At 52.3% G+C, this 18,433-nt stretch overlaps 2 protein-coding genes across 2 annotated transcripts; both read left to right on the top strand.

Moving 5' to 3' along the window:
- Positions 1-1,086: 1,086 nt before the first annotated feature.
- Positions 1,087-6,536, top strand: CALHM1 (calcium homeostasis modulator 1). The gene is made up of 2 exons (XM_049855592.1): positions 1,087-1,638; positions 6,063-6,536. Exons 1-2 carry the CDS (start codon positions 1,087-1,089, stop codon positions 6,534-6,536), a joined length of 1,026 nt encoding a protein of 341 aa, XP_049711549.1.
- A 2,670-nt stretch (positions 6,537-9,206) lies between these two features.
- Positions 9,207-18,420, top strand: CALHM2 (calcium homeostasis modulator family member 2). The gene is made up of 3 exons (XM_049854990.1): positions 9,207-9,562; positions 14,104-14,798; positions 16,135-18,420. The coding sequence occupies exons 2-3, from the start codon at positions 14,244-14,246 to the stop codon at positions 16,549-16,551; spliced, it is 972 nt and encodes a 323-aa protein (XP_049710947.1). The 5' UTR covers positions 9,207-9,562; positions 14,104-14,243; the 3' UTR covers positions 16,552-18,420.
- Positions 18,421-18,433: the final 13 nt, after the last annotated feature.

The following is an 18,433-nucleotide window of genomic DNA, read 5'->3' as shown; positions in this document are numbered from 1 at the left end:
TTAACCACTGCGTCACCAGGCCTCCTGAACACAAAGACAAGTTGCAGCTCCCAGCCCTACAAGGAGGGGACCTGATAACCTCTCAAATCCAAATCCTGTAACTCCAATGTGGGGCTTTTTCCTCCGTGCCATGCCTGCATTAGCACTATCTCTGCTACCACCACTGCCACCATCCCCCGTTACTGAAATCACCACCACCATCACTGTCATTACTGCTATCACTCTCACCATCACCACCATCCTCACCATCCCCTCCATCAACATCACCACCATCCTCACCACCACTACCACCATCACCTTCATCAACATCACCTCCATCCTCACCACCACTACCACCATCACCATCATTACTGCTATCACCACCACTCTCACCATCACCACAATCCTCACCATCACCACCATCCTCACCACCATTATCACCATCACCTCCATCAACAACACCACTGCCATCACCACAACTATCACCTTCACCTCCATTAGCACCAACCCCACCACCAACGTTATCACCCCCATTATGGTCGCCACCACCGCTGCCATCACTGCATCATCAATTCATTGTCCGAACTGATAGAGGAGCCCTCTTGGATCCTGACCCAGTGTGGACAGGCAAGAGGAGGGTGATGTGCTTCGCAGAAGCCCAGAGGTTCAGGCCCAGGAACTCGGGCCTCTGCAGCGGCCCTGGATTCTCCCAGATTCCAACCCTGCTGGAGACAGTCTTCCAAACTATGCCTGAGCCTGCCCTCCGCTTGCCCTCTCCCACCCACACCCACAGAGAACTGGTCCCCATCAGGTGCAGCTTTGTGGTTTCCCATTACCGGAGGTGGCTCTAAAGAGAGAGCAGCTGGGAAGGGTGAAGAAAGGAGGGGCTGTGCCCACAGGGTTGGCCAACCTGCACCCTCTCGGCCAGCACCTGACTCGAAGTTTCCTCAAAGGGACAGTGATCTCAGCCCTGTACTGAGCCCTGCCCATCTCTGTTAGGAGCCCCAGAGTCATGAGGTGGGCACCCAGTGGGCAGGGAGGGCCACAGGGGCCGTCTGTGAGGCAGTGGTGAGGAGAAGGAGGGCCGTGGGCCCCTCAGGGGGCGCGATGGATAAGTTTCGGATGATCTTCCAGTTCCTGCAGTCCAACCAGGAATCCTTCATGAATGGCATCTGTGGCATCATGGCTCTGGCCAGTGCCCAGATGTACTCGGCCTTCGACTTCAACTGCCCCTGCCTGCCAGGCTATAATGCAGCCTACAGTGCCGGCATTTTGCTGGCACCTCCCCTGGTGCTCTTTCTGCTCGGCCTGGTCATGAACAACAACGTGTCCATGCTGGCTGAAGAGTGGAAGCGGCCACCGGGCCGCCGGGCCAAGGACCCTGCTGTGTTACGCTACATGTTCTGCTCCATGGCCCAGCGCGCACTCATCGCGCCTGTTGTCTGGGTGGCAGTCACGCTGCTCGATGGCAAGTGCTTCCTCTGTGCATTCTGCACGGCCGTCCCTGTGGCTGCGCTGGGCAACGGCAGCCTGGCGCCTGGCCTGACTCCCCAGGAGCTTGCCCGCCTGCTGGCCCGGGTGCCCTGCCCTGAGATCTACGATGGCGACTGGCTGCTGGCCCGTGAGGTGGCTGTGCGCTACTTGCGCTGCATCTCTCAGGTGAGGGGGCCAGATGGCCTCAGGCTGGGACTTCCTCCATAGGCAGGGCCCCTCCAGAAGAGCATTGTCCCCTCATCCCTCAGAATGGGACTTCCTCAGGGCAGTCATATTCCCACCCCTCCATCAGACTGGAGCACCCCAGACAGGTCTCAGTTTTCCTCCCCAGATGAAGCTCCTTGGGGCTGGGCATGTTTTCTCAACTCAGACAGGCCTTCTGAAGGCCAGGCAGGTCTCTTCCCTCAGACAGGGGCCACCTGGGGAACGTACTGTGGCTCCCTCAGGCCAGACGCTTCCGGACAGCAGGCCTGTCCCATGTTCTGAGGTCTCCAGAGCCAGGCCCACATCCTCCATCCCGAGGACCAAGCTTGGGAGTATTTGCATCCTTTTCCTCTTCCAGGTGTAGGTATGGTGAGGCCAGTGGGTAGCAGGGCCATTTGGATACATTTCCCTGGCAAATGCCTCCAGCTGGAGTCTCCCTGCTTGGGGAACAGGAGCTAAGGGTCTGGGTGCTCTGGAAGGGTGGACACGGATGAGGGATATGACCAAGGCCAGGGTGGGGTTGCTTAAGTCGAGACCCCAGGTCGTCTTAGCCCCACTACCCTGTCCTCTGCCCCTCTGGGCACTCACTAGCCTGGGCTTCTCCAGCTACCCTTCCAGACCCTGCAGTGTGGGAAGGACAACCTGAGCAACGTGCTCATTCAGCCGGAGCACTAGGGGCTGTCAGGGAGGGGGCAGGAGCCCAGGCCTGCCCTCCAAGGGCTAGAGAAATGTATATACTCAGACACCCCTGGCTCCACCTCTCCAGCCCAGATCTCCTTTCTCCCACTAGGTCTCCATCACCCCCCAGATTCCCCATGTGGACGTCACACTCTGGGTATCTAACACCATACTCTGCTTCTCCCCACTGCACCTCGTCCCCTATGAGGTACTTTGCCCCATTATCCCAGTCCTTGGAGCCTGGGGAAACTGTCCCTCTACCTGAGCTTAAAACTATGAAATCATGCACAACTAGATGGTGCCCGGCTACCACCACCGACTACTCTGACAGTGATCACAATAGAGGGTCCCGGACAGAGCTGGAGAAAAATGTAGAACAAAATTCTAACTCACAAAAAAAGACCAGACTTGCTGGTCTGACACAGACTAGAGAAACCCTGAGAGTATGGATACCCTTTTAACTCAGTAATGAAGTCACTTCTGAGGTTCACCCTTCAAGCAAAGATTAGACAGGCCCATAAACAAAACGAGACTAAGCGGGCACACCAGCCCAGAAGCAAGGACAAAATAGCAGTAGGGAATAGGAAAGCTGGCAATGGGGAGCCTAAGGTCGAGAAATGGAGAGTATTGACACATCACGGGGCTGGCAACCAATGTCACAAAACAATATGTGTATTGTTTAATGAGAAACTAATTTGCTCTGTAAACCTTCATCTAAGGCACAACAAAAAGAAAAAAAAATTTTTTTTTAACTGTTTGGAAGAGATCCATATTTATACCTATTCCCAAGAAAGACGATCCAACCGAATGTGGAAATTATAGAACAATATCATTAATATCACACGCAAGCAAAATTCGGCTGAAGATCATTCAAAAACGGCTGCAGCAGTATATCAACAGGGAACTGCCAGAAATGCAGGCCGGTTTCAGAAGAGGACGTGGAACCAGGGATATGATTGCTGATGAGAGATGGATCCTGGCTAAAGGCAGAGAATACCAGAAGGATGTTTACCTGTGTTTTATTGACTATGGAAAGGCATTTGACTCTGTGGATCTTAACAAACTATGGATAACACTGCGAAGAATGGGAATTCCAGAACACTTAATTGTGCTCATGAGGAAGCTTTACATAGATCAAGAGGCAGTTGTTCGGACAGAACAAGGGAATACTGATTGGTTTAAAGTCAGGAAAGGTGTGCGTCAGGGTTGTATTCTTTCACCATACCTATTTAATCTGTACACTGAACAAATAATCCGTGAAGCTGGACTATATGAAGAAGAACGGGGCAACAGGATTGGAGGAAGACTCATTAACAACCTGCATTATGCAGATGACACAACCTCGCTTGCTGAAAGTGAAGAGGACTTGAAGCGCTTACTAGTGAAGATCAAAGACCACGGCCTTCAGTATGGATTACACCTCAACATAAAGAAAACAAAAATCCTCACAACTGGACCAATGAGCAACATCATGATAAACGGAGAAAAGATTGAAGTTGTCAAGGATTTCATTTTACTTGGATCCACAATCAACACCCACGGAAGCAGCAGTCAAGAAATCAAAAGACGCGTTGCATTGGGCAAATCTGCTGCAAAGGACCTCTTCAAAGTGTTGAAGAGCAAAGATGCCACCCTGAAGACTAAGGTGCTCCTGACCCAAGCCATGGTATTTTCAATCACATCATATGCATGTGAAAGCTGGACAATGAATAAGGAAGACCAAAGAAGAGTTGACGCCTTTGAATTGTGGTGTTGGCGAAGAATGTTGAATATACCATGGACTGCCAAAAGAATGAACAAATCTGTCTTGGAGGAAGTGCAGCCAGAATGCTCCTTACAGGCAAGGATGGCGAGACTGCGTCTTACATACTTTAGACATGTTCTCAGTAGGGATCAGTCCCTGGAGAAGGACATCATGCTTGGCAGTGTACAGGGTCAGTGGAAAAGAGGAAGACCCTCAACAAGGTGGATTGATACAGTGGCTGCAACAATGAGCTCAAGCATAACAACGATTGTAAGGATGATGCAGGACCGGGTAGTGTTTCGTTCTGTTGTGCATAGGGTGGCTATGAGTTGGAACCGACTCAACGGCACCTAACAACAACAACATAAAATCATAAGTTGCAAGTGCCCCCAGAGATCACGGCTGCCTGGCCTATAAACACGTTTCATTTGGCCTTCAGTGATGTTAAACTTTAGAATTACTTGACACATTTAAAAACCAGAAAATTTCACATAAAAATCGAATTTCCAATTTCCTTGGAAACATCTGAAGATCCACATTTCCTCCTGGAATAGGGTGGGGATAGCAACCCCCACCCAGATGGAACACGTGCCCTCCTGTACCCCATCTGAAGTCTGCTCTGCCATCACCACCTGCCCCCCCATCCTGACCTGGCCAAACACTTCTCTGTGCAGATGGGGGCTTGACTCTGGAGCCCATCTTGGGGGAGCCTCCCATCCATGCCCACTGTGGGTTATTGGCAGACCAGATCTAGAGCCCACATGTCCCATGTTGTTCAGCACAGAGTTTGAGCACTTGAGTCCCTGAAGGCCCAGCTCAGAGCCCAGCACAGAGGAGGTGCTCGGTTAGTGCCTGGAGAGTGAATGGTAGATAGTACAAGGAGTTGAAGGAGAGCCATAGGCTCAGAGGAGGAAGGGTCCCTGTCTTAGCTACACAGTGCTGCTATAACAAAAATACCACAAGTAGATGGCTTTAATAAACAGAAATTTGTTTTCTCACAGTCTGGGAGGCTAGAAGTTTGAATTCAGGGCGCCAGCTCCAGGGGAAAGATTTTTCTCTCTGTTGGATCTGGGTGAAGGTCTTTGTCATCAATCTTCCCCTGGCCTAGGAGCTCCTTAGCACAGGGACCCTGAGTCCGAAGGACATATTCCACTCCTGGCTCTTCTTGCTTGTTGGTAATTAGGCCCCTCTCCTCTCTCCTCTCTTTTATATCTCAAAAGAGATTGACTTAAGATACAACCTAATCCTGTAGATTAAGTCCTGCCTCATTAACATAACTGCCTCTAATCCTGCATCATTAACATCATAGAGGATAAGATTTATAACACATAGGATAATCACATCAGATCACAAAATGGTGAACAATCACACAATACTGGGAATCATAGCCTAGCCAAGTTGACACACATTTTGGGGAAACACAATTCAATCCATAACAGTCCCTATGGCCTGGGGTGGTCAAGGAAGGCTTCACAAAGGAAGAGGCATGGTCAGCAGGGGCCTAGTGGCAACATGTCTAATGGTTACTGAGTACTAACTATGTACCAGGCACTGTGCTAAGTGAATTATCACATTTAGTCCTCAACAACCCTATGAAAGAGATACTATCACCAGCTCCATTTTACGTGTGGGAAAACTGAGGCACAGAGAAACCAGGTGCCTTTCTCCTGGTCAGCTGGTATGTAGTAGAGACAGGACTCAAACCCAGGCAGCCTAATTCCAGGTTCTGCCCACTGAGGGCCAGGCCTACAGGCCAGATGCTTTCCATCAGGATTTCCTCTCCACAAGGTAGGTACAACTACACCCATTTTACAGACAAGAGAATGGAGACCAAGAGGGGAACTCACTTGCCTAGCCGTTGCTCTTTTCCCTAAGGACCCTGACATAGAGTGCTCTGGAGGGGTCCGGTCAGATGAGGGGGACAAGAGGGCAGTGCTGGCTGACTCTCTCCTCTGCTCCACAGGCACTAGGCTGGTCCTTTGTGCTGCTGACCACCCTGCTGGCCTTCGTGGTCCGCTCTGTGCGGCCCTGCTTCACGCAGGTCGCCTTCCTCAAGAGCAAGTACTGGTCCCACTACATCGATATTGAGCGCAAGCTCTTCGATGAGACATGCACGGAGCATGCGAAGGCCTTTGCCAAGGTCTGTATCCAGCAGTTCTTCGAGGCCATGAACCAGGACTTGGAGCTGGGTCACGCCCACGGGGTGCTGGCCACAGCCACTGCTGCCCCAGCCGCCACCGACAATGCTGGGGAGGAGAGGGAGAAGCTGCATGGCATCATGGATCAAGGCTCCGTGAACAGGCTGCTCACCAGCTGGCACGAGTGCAAGCCACCACTGAGGCTGGGCCAGGAGGAGCCACTGATGGGCAATGGCTGGGCTGGGGGCGGGCCCCGGCCCCCACGCAAAGAGGTGGCCACCTACTTCAGCAAAGTGTGAGCCGTGATCAGCTAAAGAGGCAGGAATGAGGGTCTGAACCCACAGCCCCTCAGACTCCCAAATCAAATGGAAAAACAAAGGCTGTAGGTGCTGGGCAGTAGGCCCCTGGAGCAGACCCACATGCCCAGGCCTGCCCATTTGAGGCAGGAAATTTGGATGTAGGCACTGTGACATTACCCTGGATGGCCCTGGAGCAGGGAGGCCAAGACCAATATTAGTCAGGAGGGCTCAGAACAGGCTTGGGGGCTATGGGGAGATGGTTCCCACCTGCCTAGTCACTTGTCAGGCCACTTTTAGAGCCAGTGGCCCCATCCCTCGTTCACCATCTCCTCTCAGGTCCTGGGAGGGTCCCTGCCCCAGCATCCACTCTTGTCTGGGGTTTTTTAGGAGCCTGTTCCCTTGTACTCAGCACTCAGGGAGTGGAAGAGCTTTCGGCCCTTGCGTGACACAGAAACCCCCTGATCTTGGCCAGAATGTCCTGAGTGAAACTGAGCAGGGTAGACCCAGGTGGGCTGTAAGGACACAGTACATGGCCTTACCTGGTGTGAATACCTGAGGAGACAGGTGATGGGACAAGATGCTGAAGGCCAGGTCCACCTGGGAGAAGCCAGAGTGTGTGGTCGTCATGAAGGTCACTCAACAACTGTTGAGGTGGACTGCACATTTGTTCAGCACCAAGCACAAAAGGCCCTCCATGTAGGGAAGGTTGTGGGGGCGCCTTGAAGGCCACCCTAGTGCCCCCTCACATCAAGGTAGCTGTCACAGGGGGGAATCAGACCACTCCCAGGGCTTTAACAGCTAGAAACAGAAGTGATACCTCCTCATTTTCTAAAAGACCACACCTCCTGGGGTGGGGACTCTAAAGAGCTAAAAGGCTCTGCCCTGAAGTAGGGGTGAGGGTGGGGGAACGGGAGGGGAACTACCTAGAGTGGAAACAGCACAGACTATGGAGTGAGACAGAACTAGGCCAAACTCTGGTTCTACCACTTACCAGCTGTGTTCCTGGGCCAGTTGCTTCATTTTCTGTGCATGAGTTTCCTTATCTGTGAAATGGGGATGAGAGCACCTATCTCAGAGGGTTTTTGTGATCATGAAATGAGTGAAGTGTGTAAAAGCACATAGCACATGGGAGGCACCCAGTACACGGTGACTGATGGGTTTGTTGATCCCTAAACCTGAGAATTGCCTCCTGCCTCGGGTAGAGGAGAAGAACATAAGGAATGGAAGCAACTCAAGCCCTCTTGGTGGAGGAGGAGGAAATTGAGGGCCAGAGTGACTTTTCACCCGCCTTGGATATCTCTGGGAAACATTGGTGGTATAGTGGTTAAGCGCTATGGCTGCTAACCAAAATGTCAGCAGTTTCAAATTCACCAGACACTGCTTGGAAACTCTATGGGACAGTTCTACTGTGTCCTACAGGTTGCTGTGAGTCAGAATTGACTTGATGGCAACAGGTTTGATGGTTGGTGGGTATCTTTGAGACATAAGTCCAACCATCACGGAATTTCTTGATCTTGGTCCCAACAGCACTGTTTTAAAGATTTTCGTCCTCCTTTTCATGCACCTTCCCTCTATTCCCATTCTGAGACCCAGTGTCCCTCCCATTAATCATTTGGGAAGAGGGGGATCCCTGTAGACCAAGGTGGGCTGGGAGGGTTTCCCCAGGAAGTAGGACCTGGATTGGCCCCTGAAGGAGAAGAATTTGATGAACTAAGGCCAGGTTACCTGTTGGTTGGGGTAGGGGAGGGGACTGCCAAGTGGGAAAAGAAAGCCTGAAGGAAGTAGGGAGTACAGGTGTGAAAGGAAGAGCAGAGCTTCGGGTCTGGCTGGCCTGGGCTCAAATACTAGAGCTGTAGGTCCTAAGGCAAGTCACCTAACCCCTCTGAGCCTCAGTTTGTTTATCTGTAAAATGGTTATAAAAACACCTGCTTTTCAGGATTATGGTGAGGATAAAGGGAGATATATTTTGGGGAAGGATCCAGAGTGGTAACAGGGGCTGGGGGTCATCTCACCTGATTCTGGGGGTCATCTTTCCTGTCCTTAGACAGGACTCTCTGCTTTAGCATTCCTAACCCACGACTCTTCAGCCTCACTTGCACACTCCCACAGACGAGGAGCTGGGCAGTGCTGATTGTTACAAAAGGGCTTCCTTCATAAACCCAACTCCTTGTAATTTTCACCTGTGGGTCCTCAAAGACTCTCCGGACTCCTGAATTCACTTGTCAGTCCTCCAGAGATCTGAAGCATTAACAGGGGAGTCAGCTGAACTATGGATAGAAGAGCCTGCGGGAGGGGGTTTACCCAGGCAATGGCAGGACAGCTCTGAAGGAAAAGGCTGGGAAGTCCCCAGTCCTGGGTGCCCTGCTAGGGGTCGGTTCAGTCTGAAGCCACCTCTCCCCTGACCCTGCTGGGATCTCCTTCTGGAAGCTTCTGCCTGGTGGGGTTCAGGCATGGGGGTGCTCTGGAAACTGACTCAGAGGGCAGGTCCAGGGCCAGAGCTCACTGAAGACCTGGCTGCCTGGCCCCTGCTGACAGCCCCCATCGCTGGTCCCACTGGAGCAGAGCACGTCAGGCCTGGTTGGGGCAGGGCTGAGGGGTGGAGGGTATCACTGCTCAGGGAGGGCGAGCAGGCCCAGCCCCCAGGCGGTGCGGGACAAACGCAGCAGCTGCCAGCAGGCGCCTGCACTTCCTTCCTCACCAGCACTGCCGCTGCCTCCTCTGCAGGCGCGCGAGGCTGTTTTTCCACTCGCTGCCGCACGTTCCATCCCACTGTTTCCTTCTCTCTTTTCTGGAGTTAAACTTTTCTGAAGGCGCCACCAGCCCTGGGCCTGCTGGTCTCAGACGAGTTCCAGTGTTGGCCAGAGACGCAGAGAGAAGACAAGAGGGAAGAGCTGAAGCAGCCCGGGGATCAGGCTGGGCCAAGGGCGGCTGCTCTACCAGTGGCTGGCCCAGGAGAACCACGCCCGGGGCTCCAAGAGCCCAGCCCTGCCAAGACCCAGGCCACAGGTGCCCGCAGCCAGCCCCAGGTAAGGAAGGGTCCCTCCCTGGTTCAGCCAGGTACTTGGGGAGCAAGGCAGAGTTGGTTCTGAGCTGCCCAGATGTCCGGGGAGAGAGAGGCCTCTAGCTGAGGCCCCCACTGGAGCAGGGTCAGCCCTATCCCCAGGAGGTCCCACTCCAGGCCTGGGCAGGGCCCCGCCCTGGCCTGTGGGGCAGGGGCAATACCCTCAGATGGCGGCCTGGCTCACCGTCTGCTCAGCACCCACTGCTGTGTAGGCATCCTGCACCGGCCTTGGGTGGGTTTGTAAATCCAGGGCTCCCACTCGTAGCTAAATTAGGAGACTTGAAGCCAAGAGAAGAGGAAAGGGAGACAGGGTTGTGTTTAACCCGATCATCCACAACAAAACTACAAACTCCCTTTCCCAGGGAGCAAGGCTGGAGCCCCGGGCCCGTGAGTTGGGGATGGAGTCAGATACCTCCACTTCCTCCTGGTGTCCCGCGTTTCCATATGGCTCTACCCAGGCCCATCCTGACAGCCCCAACAGAGACAGCGGTGGTGATAGAGATGAGGGCACAGAAGGGAATATGGGCAGATCTCCCACCTTTGCTTGCTGCCCACCCCAGCCTTCCACTCCCTGGCTTCCTCTGGCCTGGGGACCTTTGTTTTCCATCGCTGAGATGTGGAGGAGGACATGGGGCCACACCCGGGGCTCTCAGGGTCTGTGTGGGTGGAGCCTGGGAAGAGAGTTGGGCAGGACATCTCTGGAGCCTTAGTCCACGACCACTTCCTGGTGGGTGGCCAGCACCACTGCAGCCCTGACTAAGGCAGAGAAGCCTCAGGGTGCTGCTGAGCCTTCACCCAGGCTTCCTGTCACTGGCAAGCAAGTCTGCTTGATGGGAAGAGGCTATGGCTGGGGAGGGGGAAAACACTCCGGGGCTTGCCAGGCTCCTGTGGGCAGACAGACCAAGGTCAGGAGGAGACAGAGAATATGGAGGGCACATTCAGCTCAGCCTCACCCTTCCACATCCCGAGTCTCCTTAGGTCCTGGTCAGAAGTTCTGCCCAGGCACTGCATATTTGAATGGCCTCAAGCTAGGTACTTCCTCTTCAGGCCTTAGTTTCCTGATCTCTGCAGGAAGGAGAATCACCCTCCACCCCACCACTGTCACCTCTGGGAGGCACTGTGAAGACCCAACAGGTTGAGAGAGATGGAAGAAAGAGCTGGGGGGTTTCACACAGGACTATTATCAGGCATCATTTGTTCCCTTTCTTTTCCCTCCAATAACTACAAGAGGAGAGCAAGGACCAGAATGATTTATCCTCTTTTCACAGATGAAGAAAATGAGGCCCAGATAAGTCATGAAGTATGTTGAAAGCCAGAATCTTCTAAACCAGTTCAGAGCCTGAAGTTTCCAAAATGAAGCAAAAGGTTCTTATGAACTCCAGAGACGCTGGAGCCTTGCTATGTCAGGCTCACCATTGACTGGAGGCCCCTACTTCTACCCCGCCCCACATTCCAGGATTAAGTCCAAGTCTCTTACCCATCAGTACACCCACTCCAGCTTTTATACCCACGGGGCTACAGGGCCTGAAGATACACTCCCCAAATATCCCCAGGTCCCTCAGCACATTAGCACTACCTGAAATCCTAGGGGGAAAGCTTGTCAGCATCTCACATTCCCCAACACCATAGGGCCATTCCCAACCCCTACCCCTAGAGAAGCTTGTGGTGGCAGAAAGAACGTGTTTGAGGCACGCAGATCTGGGCTTGAATCCCAGCTCTGCCGCTTGGCAAGTCATTCACCCTCAGTGAGTCTTCACCTTCTCTTGCGTACAATGGGGATAGTAATACGGTCATCTCACCACTGTGAGATGACTACATTCCTATCACCATCTACAGAAGGGGCATGAACAATCAGGGGTAGAATTCAATGAGCAATGTTATTGTTGTTAGCTGCTGTAAAAATGGCATGGCGGAGGCATATGACCTCCTCTAACTTCACAAGGGGGAAGGAAAACCAAGATCAACAGTCCAAGGCTGATTCCTATTTGGTAGGGGGTCAAACATGCCCCATTTTTACCAATTTTGACACCAACCACCCCTTCCATGGTATTCTCCACTTCTCTGCTGGGTTCAATAATTCATTGCGATGACCACACAGAACTCACAGACAACACTCACAATTATGGGGTTTATTAGGGAAGTAACAGGTTACAATTCAGGTTCTGGAAATACTTAGGATACAGTTCTTCTATCAGGAAAGCCTCTTCTCAGCTGTGCTCACAGGCAGTCCTCTCTCTGGCCCTCAGCCCCTCAGCCCAGCCTCTGCCCTGCTCAGGCAAATTTACAAAGCTCTTTTAGCTCTGCCTATAAGTGCCCAGAGGCACTCCACTCCACCAGTAAGCCTCATGCCCCAAGGAACTCAGTTTTCTTGCTCTGGGGGCCAGGAAGCCCACCTCACCGTCTCCTGCCAGTCTCCTGGTTCTGCTGCAGCTGTTTCTCTGCCGCTGCTTCTCCATCCCTTTAACTTCCAGTCCTGGAAGGGGATTTTTCTGATGGGCACTAACTTTTCCTGCATTGATGCATCCCAAGGCGAGCCACTTGCTCAAAGTTCAGAAAACAAGTCTTTTTTTCTCTCTCTCTACAGCTCCTTCCTTCAAATACAAATCTCTTGTTCTTTTGGGTAAATCCTAGTTCCCCTTTTAGCATATCCAATCAAATATAGGCTGAAAGCAGAATTACACACTCTGTTATCTATAATACCCAATATTCATTTCTATCATACATTTAAGTCTGCTTTACAACAATAGGTAGGAAAAACCTTCAATATCTATAGTGCATTCAAATAAACATATTAAGCCTTTTAAAAAATATTCCAGTTTCATCTTCTCCATCCCTTGACTATATGGCCTCAGGCCTCTGGCTGGGTGGAACCAGTAGACCCTGGACTCCTATCAATCATCTTGTTTAATCAACCTGGCTTTTGCACCAGGCCACTCCAGATGTGGCTTTTCTCCCCTCAGCTGCAGCTAACATCTCTTACTTTCCTTTCAGCCATTATAGGTAACAACAACGTAACCATCAAAGAATCAAAAGTTTCACTTCCCACATCCCTTCCTTCTTTCTTTTACAAACTCTCATGCTTCCATGAGTCTGGAGCCATTGCAACAAATTCCGCTTCTGATGCCAACAATAAATACACATGGCAGAGGCGTGTGATCTCCTCTAACTTCACGAGGGGCAAGGAGAATCAAGGTCAACAGGCCAAGGCTGATTCCTATGAGGCGGAGGTCAGACATGCCTCCTCTCTCCACCACCTTTACCAATTTTAACACCATCTGTCCCTCTCACGGCACCCTCGACTTCTGTGCTGGGTTTGATAATTCATTGCAGTGGCCATACTCATGATTGTGGAGTGTATTAGGGGAGTAAGAGTTTACAATTCAGGGTCAGGAAGTACTTAGGATACAGTTCTTCTATCAGGACAGCCTCTTCTCAGCTGTGCACCCAGGCAAGTCTCTCTTTGACCCTTGGCCCTGCTCGGGCAAGTGTTACAAAGCTCTTTTAGTTCTGCCTATAAGTGCCCAGAGGCACCCCACTCTACCAGTAAGCTTCATGCCCCAAGGTGCTCAACTTTCTCTTTCTGTGGGCTGGGAAGCCCACCATGCTGTCTCCTGCCAGTCTTCTGCTGCTGCTTCTCACTGTCTCTTGTGTTACAGCTCCCCCTCTTTGTCCTGGTTCTGCAGCATCTGCTGCCCCTCTCTGTCTTCTGTGTTACAGCTGATCTGTCTCTCAGTGTCTCCCTTTAAGACTAGTGGGATGGCAAAACTGACCAATCCCCTCATCAGGGTCCTATACACCTTATTTGCATGGTCCTACCCCCACAAGGGTGCCATGAACCTTATTTACATTATTAGCAAGCTATCCAGTTCCCTTGGCAGGGCCACAAGCACCTCATTTGCATTGTCCCACCTAAACATTTGGTGGCAGTTACAAAGACTATGGCTAGAAGGTCCATATTCAGTAATTCACTGCAGAGAAGCTGCCGTCAAGTCGGCTGTAACTCATAGCAATCCCACGTACAGCAGAATGAAATGTTGCCTGGTCCTGTATCATCTTCACGATCACGTGTTCAAGTGCAGTGTTGCAACCACTGCGAATTTTGAGTGACTTCCAACCTAGGGGGCTTATCTTCCGGCACTGTATCAGAAAACATTCTGTTGTGATCCACAGGGTTTTCACTGGCTAATTTTCTAAGTAGATTACCAGGCCTTTCTTCCTAGTCTGTCTTAGTCTGGAAGCTCTGCTGAAACCTGTCCACCATAGGTGACCCTGCTGGTATTTGAAATACCAGTGGCATAGCTTCCAGCATCACAGCAACATGCAAGATACCACAGTAGGACAAACTGACAGATGGGTGGTGGCAATGAACAGTAGTTACCACTATTTCTCCCAGGTCCATGGGTTCCCCCAAAACTCTTTCCTTTCTTACCAGCCTGGCCACACAAGCATCCTCCTCAGTGTCAGTTTTCAATGGCAAACATTTATCAGGCATCTGCTGTTCCACAGGAACCATCGGGCTAACCACCGTAAAGGATAAAATGGCAAGACTGTACCCTGCCTTCAGGTGCCCAACAGCCTGCGCCTCTTCCTAGTCCCACCAGGAACCATCAGTCCCAGTCTCCTGCCTCCATCCTGCAGCTTTCACCATGGCAGCCCTGGTGGCAGAGAACTTCCGCTTCCTATCACTCTTCTTCAAGAGCAAGGATGTGATGATTTTCAACGGCCTGGTGGCACTGGGAACGGTGGGCAGCCAGGAGCTGTTCAGTGTGGTAGCCTTCCACTGTCCCTGCTCACCGGCCCGGAACTACTTGTATGGGCTGGCAGCCATCGGTGTGCCCGCCCTGGCGCTGTTTCTGATCGGTGTCATCCTCAACAATCACACTTGGAACCTAGTGGCTGAATGCCAGCACCGGAGGGCCAAGAACTGCTCGGCTGCCCCCATCTTCCTACTCCTGAGCTCCATCCTGGGCCGCGCTGCTGTGGCTCCCGTTACCTGGTCTGTCATCTCCCTGCTGCGCGGTGAAGCTTACGTCTGTGCCCTCAGCGAGTTCGTGGACCCCTCCTCGCTCACAGCTGAGGAAGAGGCCTTCCCACCAGCCCATGCTACCGAAATCCTGGCCAGATTTCCTTGCGGGGAGGGCCCTTCCAACCTGTCAGGTTTCCGGGAGGAGGTCAGCCGCAGGCTCAAGTATGAGTCCCAGGTAAGGAGCTGTGCAGAGGGAAACTCCCCCTCCCCTTCTCTAGATGGTGGTTGGGGCAGAGGGGTTGGGGTGGCCCAGTGTTAAAACTGGAGTTGGATCCTCAGGGGCTGAGGTGTCCAGGAAACCACTAGATTATCAGCATCAGGTTAGCAGAGCTGGTTAATCCAAGCATAAATACTTAGTGGGACAAGGGCCAATTCCAGTCCCAAATAAGCCAGATCTTTTTAAACATTAAAAGAACATCCTCTGGCTCTGGCTCAGCCTGAGCCATAATCCCAGTCAGATTAAGTCCTTTACCCCACCCTGGGCCCATGCAAGCCACCTAAGAAACATTTGCTATCAGCCATGGGTTGATAGTGTGTGTGGGGGGCTCCCAGGTCAAGCAGGTCAACAGTTGCTGACTTAAGGGTCCCCTGGGCCAGAAGGAGGGGTCAAGAGTCGGGAAGCAGGAGCTGCTGCCCTGACCCTACCCTCAGCCTCTCCTTAGTTCTGAAGGAGCTGCCAACTCCAGCAGTAGAGGTTGTCAGGGAAGAGAGGGCACAGGAAGAGAACGTGGCAGAAGCAAACAAACTGAGCTGGAAGAGTTAACTTAGTGAAGCAGGGGTGAGGGAGACAGGAAGGAGCATAAGATTTTCTAAAAGGTCTCTTCTCTTGGGTGTATAAGGAATGCAAGTAGACAGAGAAACAGGCCTGGAGCCAGCACCAAAGGAGATGGAAGATGGTAGTTAGAGCAAAATTCACTTAATGCTAGACAAATGCCCACAGACCTCTGGACAAGTTCAACTGGGGAAAACAAAGATGAACTTGATTGTTCTTGCCCTCATGAGGCTTACATCCAGGCAAGTGTCTAGAGACAAGCACATGGGTGATCTCAAAACAAGGCAGATGGTGATGAGAGGAACTGGGGCATGGGGGATTCAGAGGCAAGATTGCACCCAGAGGGGCCTTGGAAGCCTTCCGGGAGGTGGCATCTGGGCTGGGCCTGGCAGTTCGACTAGATTTTGATGGGCTGAGATGATCATGTGGGGGGAGGGGAGGGCCCTTGGGGCCAAAGGAATGGCAGCATAAAATGCAGAGGCAGTCTAAGAACAAACTGTGAAAGAACTGGCAGAGGAAGGGTTAAAGGGGGTAAGGAAGAAAAGGTGAAATCCCACCCCGAAGGGCCCAGCTCCCCTTTCAGAAGCAGAATCTGATGTCTGGGAAGTTACAGAGCCAGGAGACTCAGAAGTCTGGGTTCAGTTCAGCCCACCCCCTCTGACCAGCTACTTCTTCTTGGGGTAGTAGGGGGCCCAGGCAGCCCCTTGCCCCCACTCAGTCCTGCCCACTCTCTGGCCAGCTCTTTGGGTGGCTGCTCATCGGCGTGGTGGCCATCCTGGTGTTCCTGACGAAGTGCTTCAAGCATTACTGCTCACCACTCAGCTACCGCCAGGAGGCCTACTGGGCACAGTACCGCGCCAACGAGGACCAGCTGTTCCAGCGCACCGCTGAGATGCACTCGCGGGTGCTCGCCGCCAACAACGTGCGCCGATTCTTCGGTTTCGTGGCGCTCAACAAAGATGATGAGGAGCTGGTTGCCAAGTTCCCAGTAGAAGGCACACAGCCGCGGCCACAGTGGAATGCCATTACTGGCATCTACTTGTACCGGGAGAACCAGGGGCTGCCACTCTATAGCCGCCTGCACAAGTGGGCCCAGGGTCTGGCAGGCAACGGCACGGCTCCTGACAACGTAGAGATGGCCCTGCTCGCCTCCTAAGTGTCCTGTTTCTGGCTCTCTGCAAAGGGCATTACTTGGTACCAAACTGAACCCCACTGCCTACTCACATCAGATTGGGACATTTTTAAACCATAGCTTCTTAGGTTAACAGGCCAGGAGAAAGGAACACAAACTGACCTGGGGTGGGGAGGAGAAATCTAGGAGACAATGAGGTGAGCTAATGGGAAGGCTCTCAGGCCTGAAGAAATCCCCTCTCCCGTTGCCACCGGCTCACCTGGTCAACAGCTTTGGGGAAACGACTCTTTCCCAGAACTGGTCCTTAATTCACAATGATGATCTTCTTTCACTAGTGGGACTCCAAAGCTGGGAGGCCCTAGCCAGCAGAGCCAGGTGACAATGACACTCACCAATAGGCTTCTCGTGCAGTTAATTTGTGTCTAATTGCATATGGAACTGACTCAGGTGCACAGCCGGGATGCTGCCCTCCAACAATGTATGCCAATGACTGTATTTACATTTTTGATAAAGCTTTTCTTAGTATAAAGGACTAGCTTGGTATCCGCATGTTTGAATGGGTACCAGAGAGCGGACAGGGAGACTCTGAAGGACCACAAAGGGATGAGGGGCGGGAGGTCTGCAGGGGGCATCAGGTGCTCCCACACAGGGGAAGGCCCTGGGGCTGACAGTCTCCTGCAACTGGACTCCATTAGCTGATTTGATCTGAGGAACATATGGAGCCTGGCCTTTCTCAGGGGAAAGCTTGACTTGAAATGTCGAGTCTCTCAGAGATCCTGCACTCACCAGGGCAGAACTAACTCCTTAGGGCTAATGCCCGGGAGCCAGGCCAGCCAGGTTCTTCTCCCTTCTGTCCCAGCCCTTGGCTGATCACTTCCACCACTTCCCTCTTGAACCTTCGCTACTCTCCCAGTCCCTGTCCTGCTTCCTGGCACGTGACTCAGTCATTTCACATGGAAAAGCTCCCCAGCTCTCAGGACATTTCAGATGCTTCCCGAGGAAACTTTCAATTCCCTCGAGACAAAGCCAAACAGAGAACTGGGTTCACAAACGAGGTGGGGCTGTGTTAGCCTCTAAGAACTTTGGAATGTAAAGAAATATTACATTATCAAAGGGGGTGGTGAGGGCTGTTGCAGAGGTTTGAGGTGCCAGTAGAACTCGTCATGTGTCCTTGTACTCATGAAACCTATCAATCAGCCTGCCCAGAAAGCTCTCCCCACAGGAGCTATAAGGTACACAGAGCAACTGTGTGATACTCCTCAAAGTCACACAGTAAGTCGGCCCCAGGGCCAAGGAAGGGCATTAATGTTACACAGCAACTTCCTACCTGCCATGCCCTTTGCCAGCACATAACGTACATTTTCCCATTTAATCCACAAGATAACCCTTAAGGGGGAAATTTTTAACCCCATTTTACAAATGTAGAAACAGTCTTGGAGAAGTTAGGTAATCTGGCCAAGGTGGGCCTGGAATGAGTCATCAGGTGGGCTATGCCAATACCTATGGCTTACCTCTTAGCCCCTCAGGTTTCCCAATTTGCCCTATTGGGCTCCACCTCTATCCTTCTGCCCCAGCCCCACAGCCCCCACAAAAAGGCTCAAGATACTGACTAAGCTGAGGCCAAGGGAATGCCGGGAGACTCCAAGATCAGACCAGGGAACAGGGAGGGCGGGCAGGGGAGAGGGCCTGCCCCATGGGCCCTGATGATGCCCTCTAGCTGGACCAAGAGCTGGCCAGAGACTAAGGGGGATCCTGGCCACAAGAGCCTCAGGAGTCCTCCCCTCTACTCTCACTTCCCAGGGAGCTCCCAGGAAGGAAAGACACAGCTCTTCTGGGGGCCTAAGAGCTCGCCTGCCTGCAACCACTGAGCAGCCTCAGATGAGGGAAAAAATTAAATAAACTAATA

This window comes from Elephas maximus, chromosome 16, assembly GCF_024166365.1.
Source record: "Elephas maximus indicus isolate mEleMax1 chromosome 16, mEleMax1 primary haplotype, whole genome shotgun sequence".
NCBI lineage: Eukaryota > Metazoa > Chordata > Mammalia > Proboscidea > Elephantidae > Elephas > Elephas maximus.
This window is presented reverse-complemented; position numbering and strand designations above follow the sequence as displayed.

Coding starts and splice junctions, on each gene's coding strand:
- CALHM1 (XM_049855592.1), top strand. CDS start 1,087: ATGGATAAGTTTCGGATGATCTTCCAGTTCCTGCAGTCCAACCAGGAA. Junction 1,639..6,062: donor ACTTGCGCTGCATCTCTCAG/GTGAGGGGGCCA, acceptor TCTGCTCCACAG/GCACTAGGCTGGTCCTTTGT.
- CALHM2 (XM_049854990.1), top strand. CDS start 14,244: ATGGCAGCCCTGGTGGCAGAGAACTTCCGCTTCCTATCACTCTTCTTC. Junction 14,799..16,134: donor GGCTCAAGTATGAGTCCCAG/GTAAGGAGCTGT, acceptor CTCTCTGGCCAG/CTCTTTGGGTGGCTGCTCAT.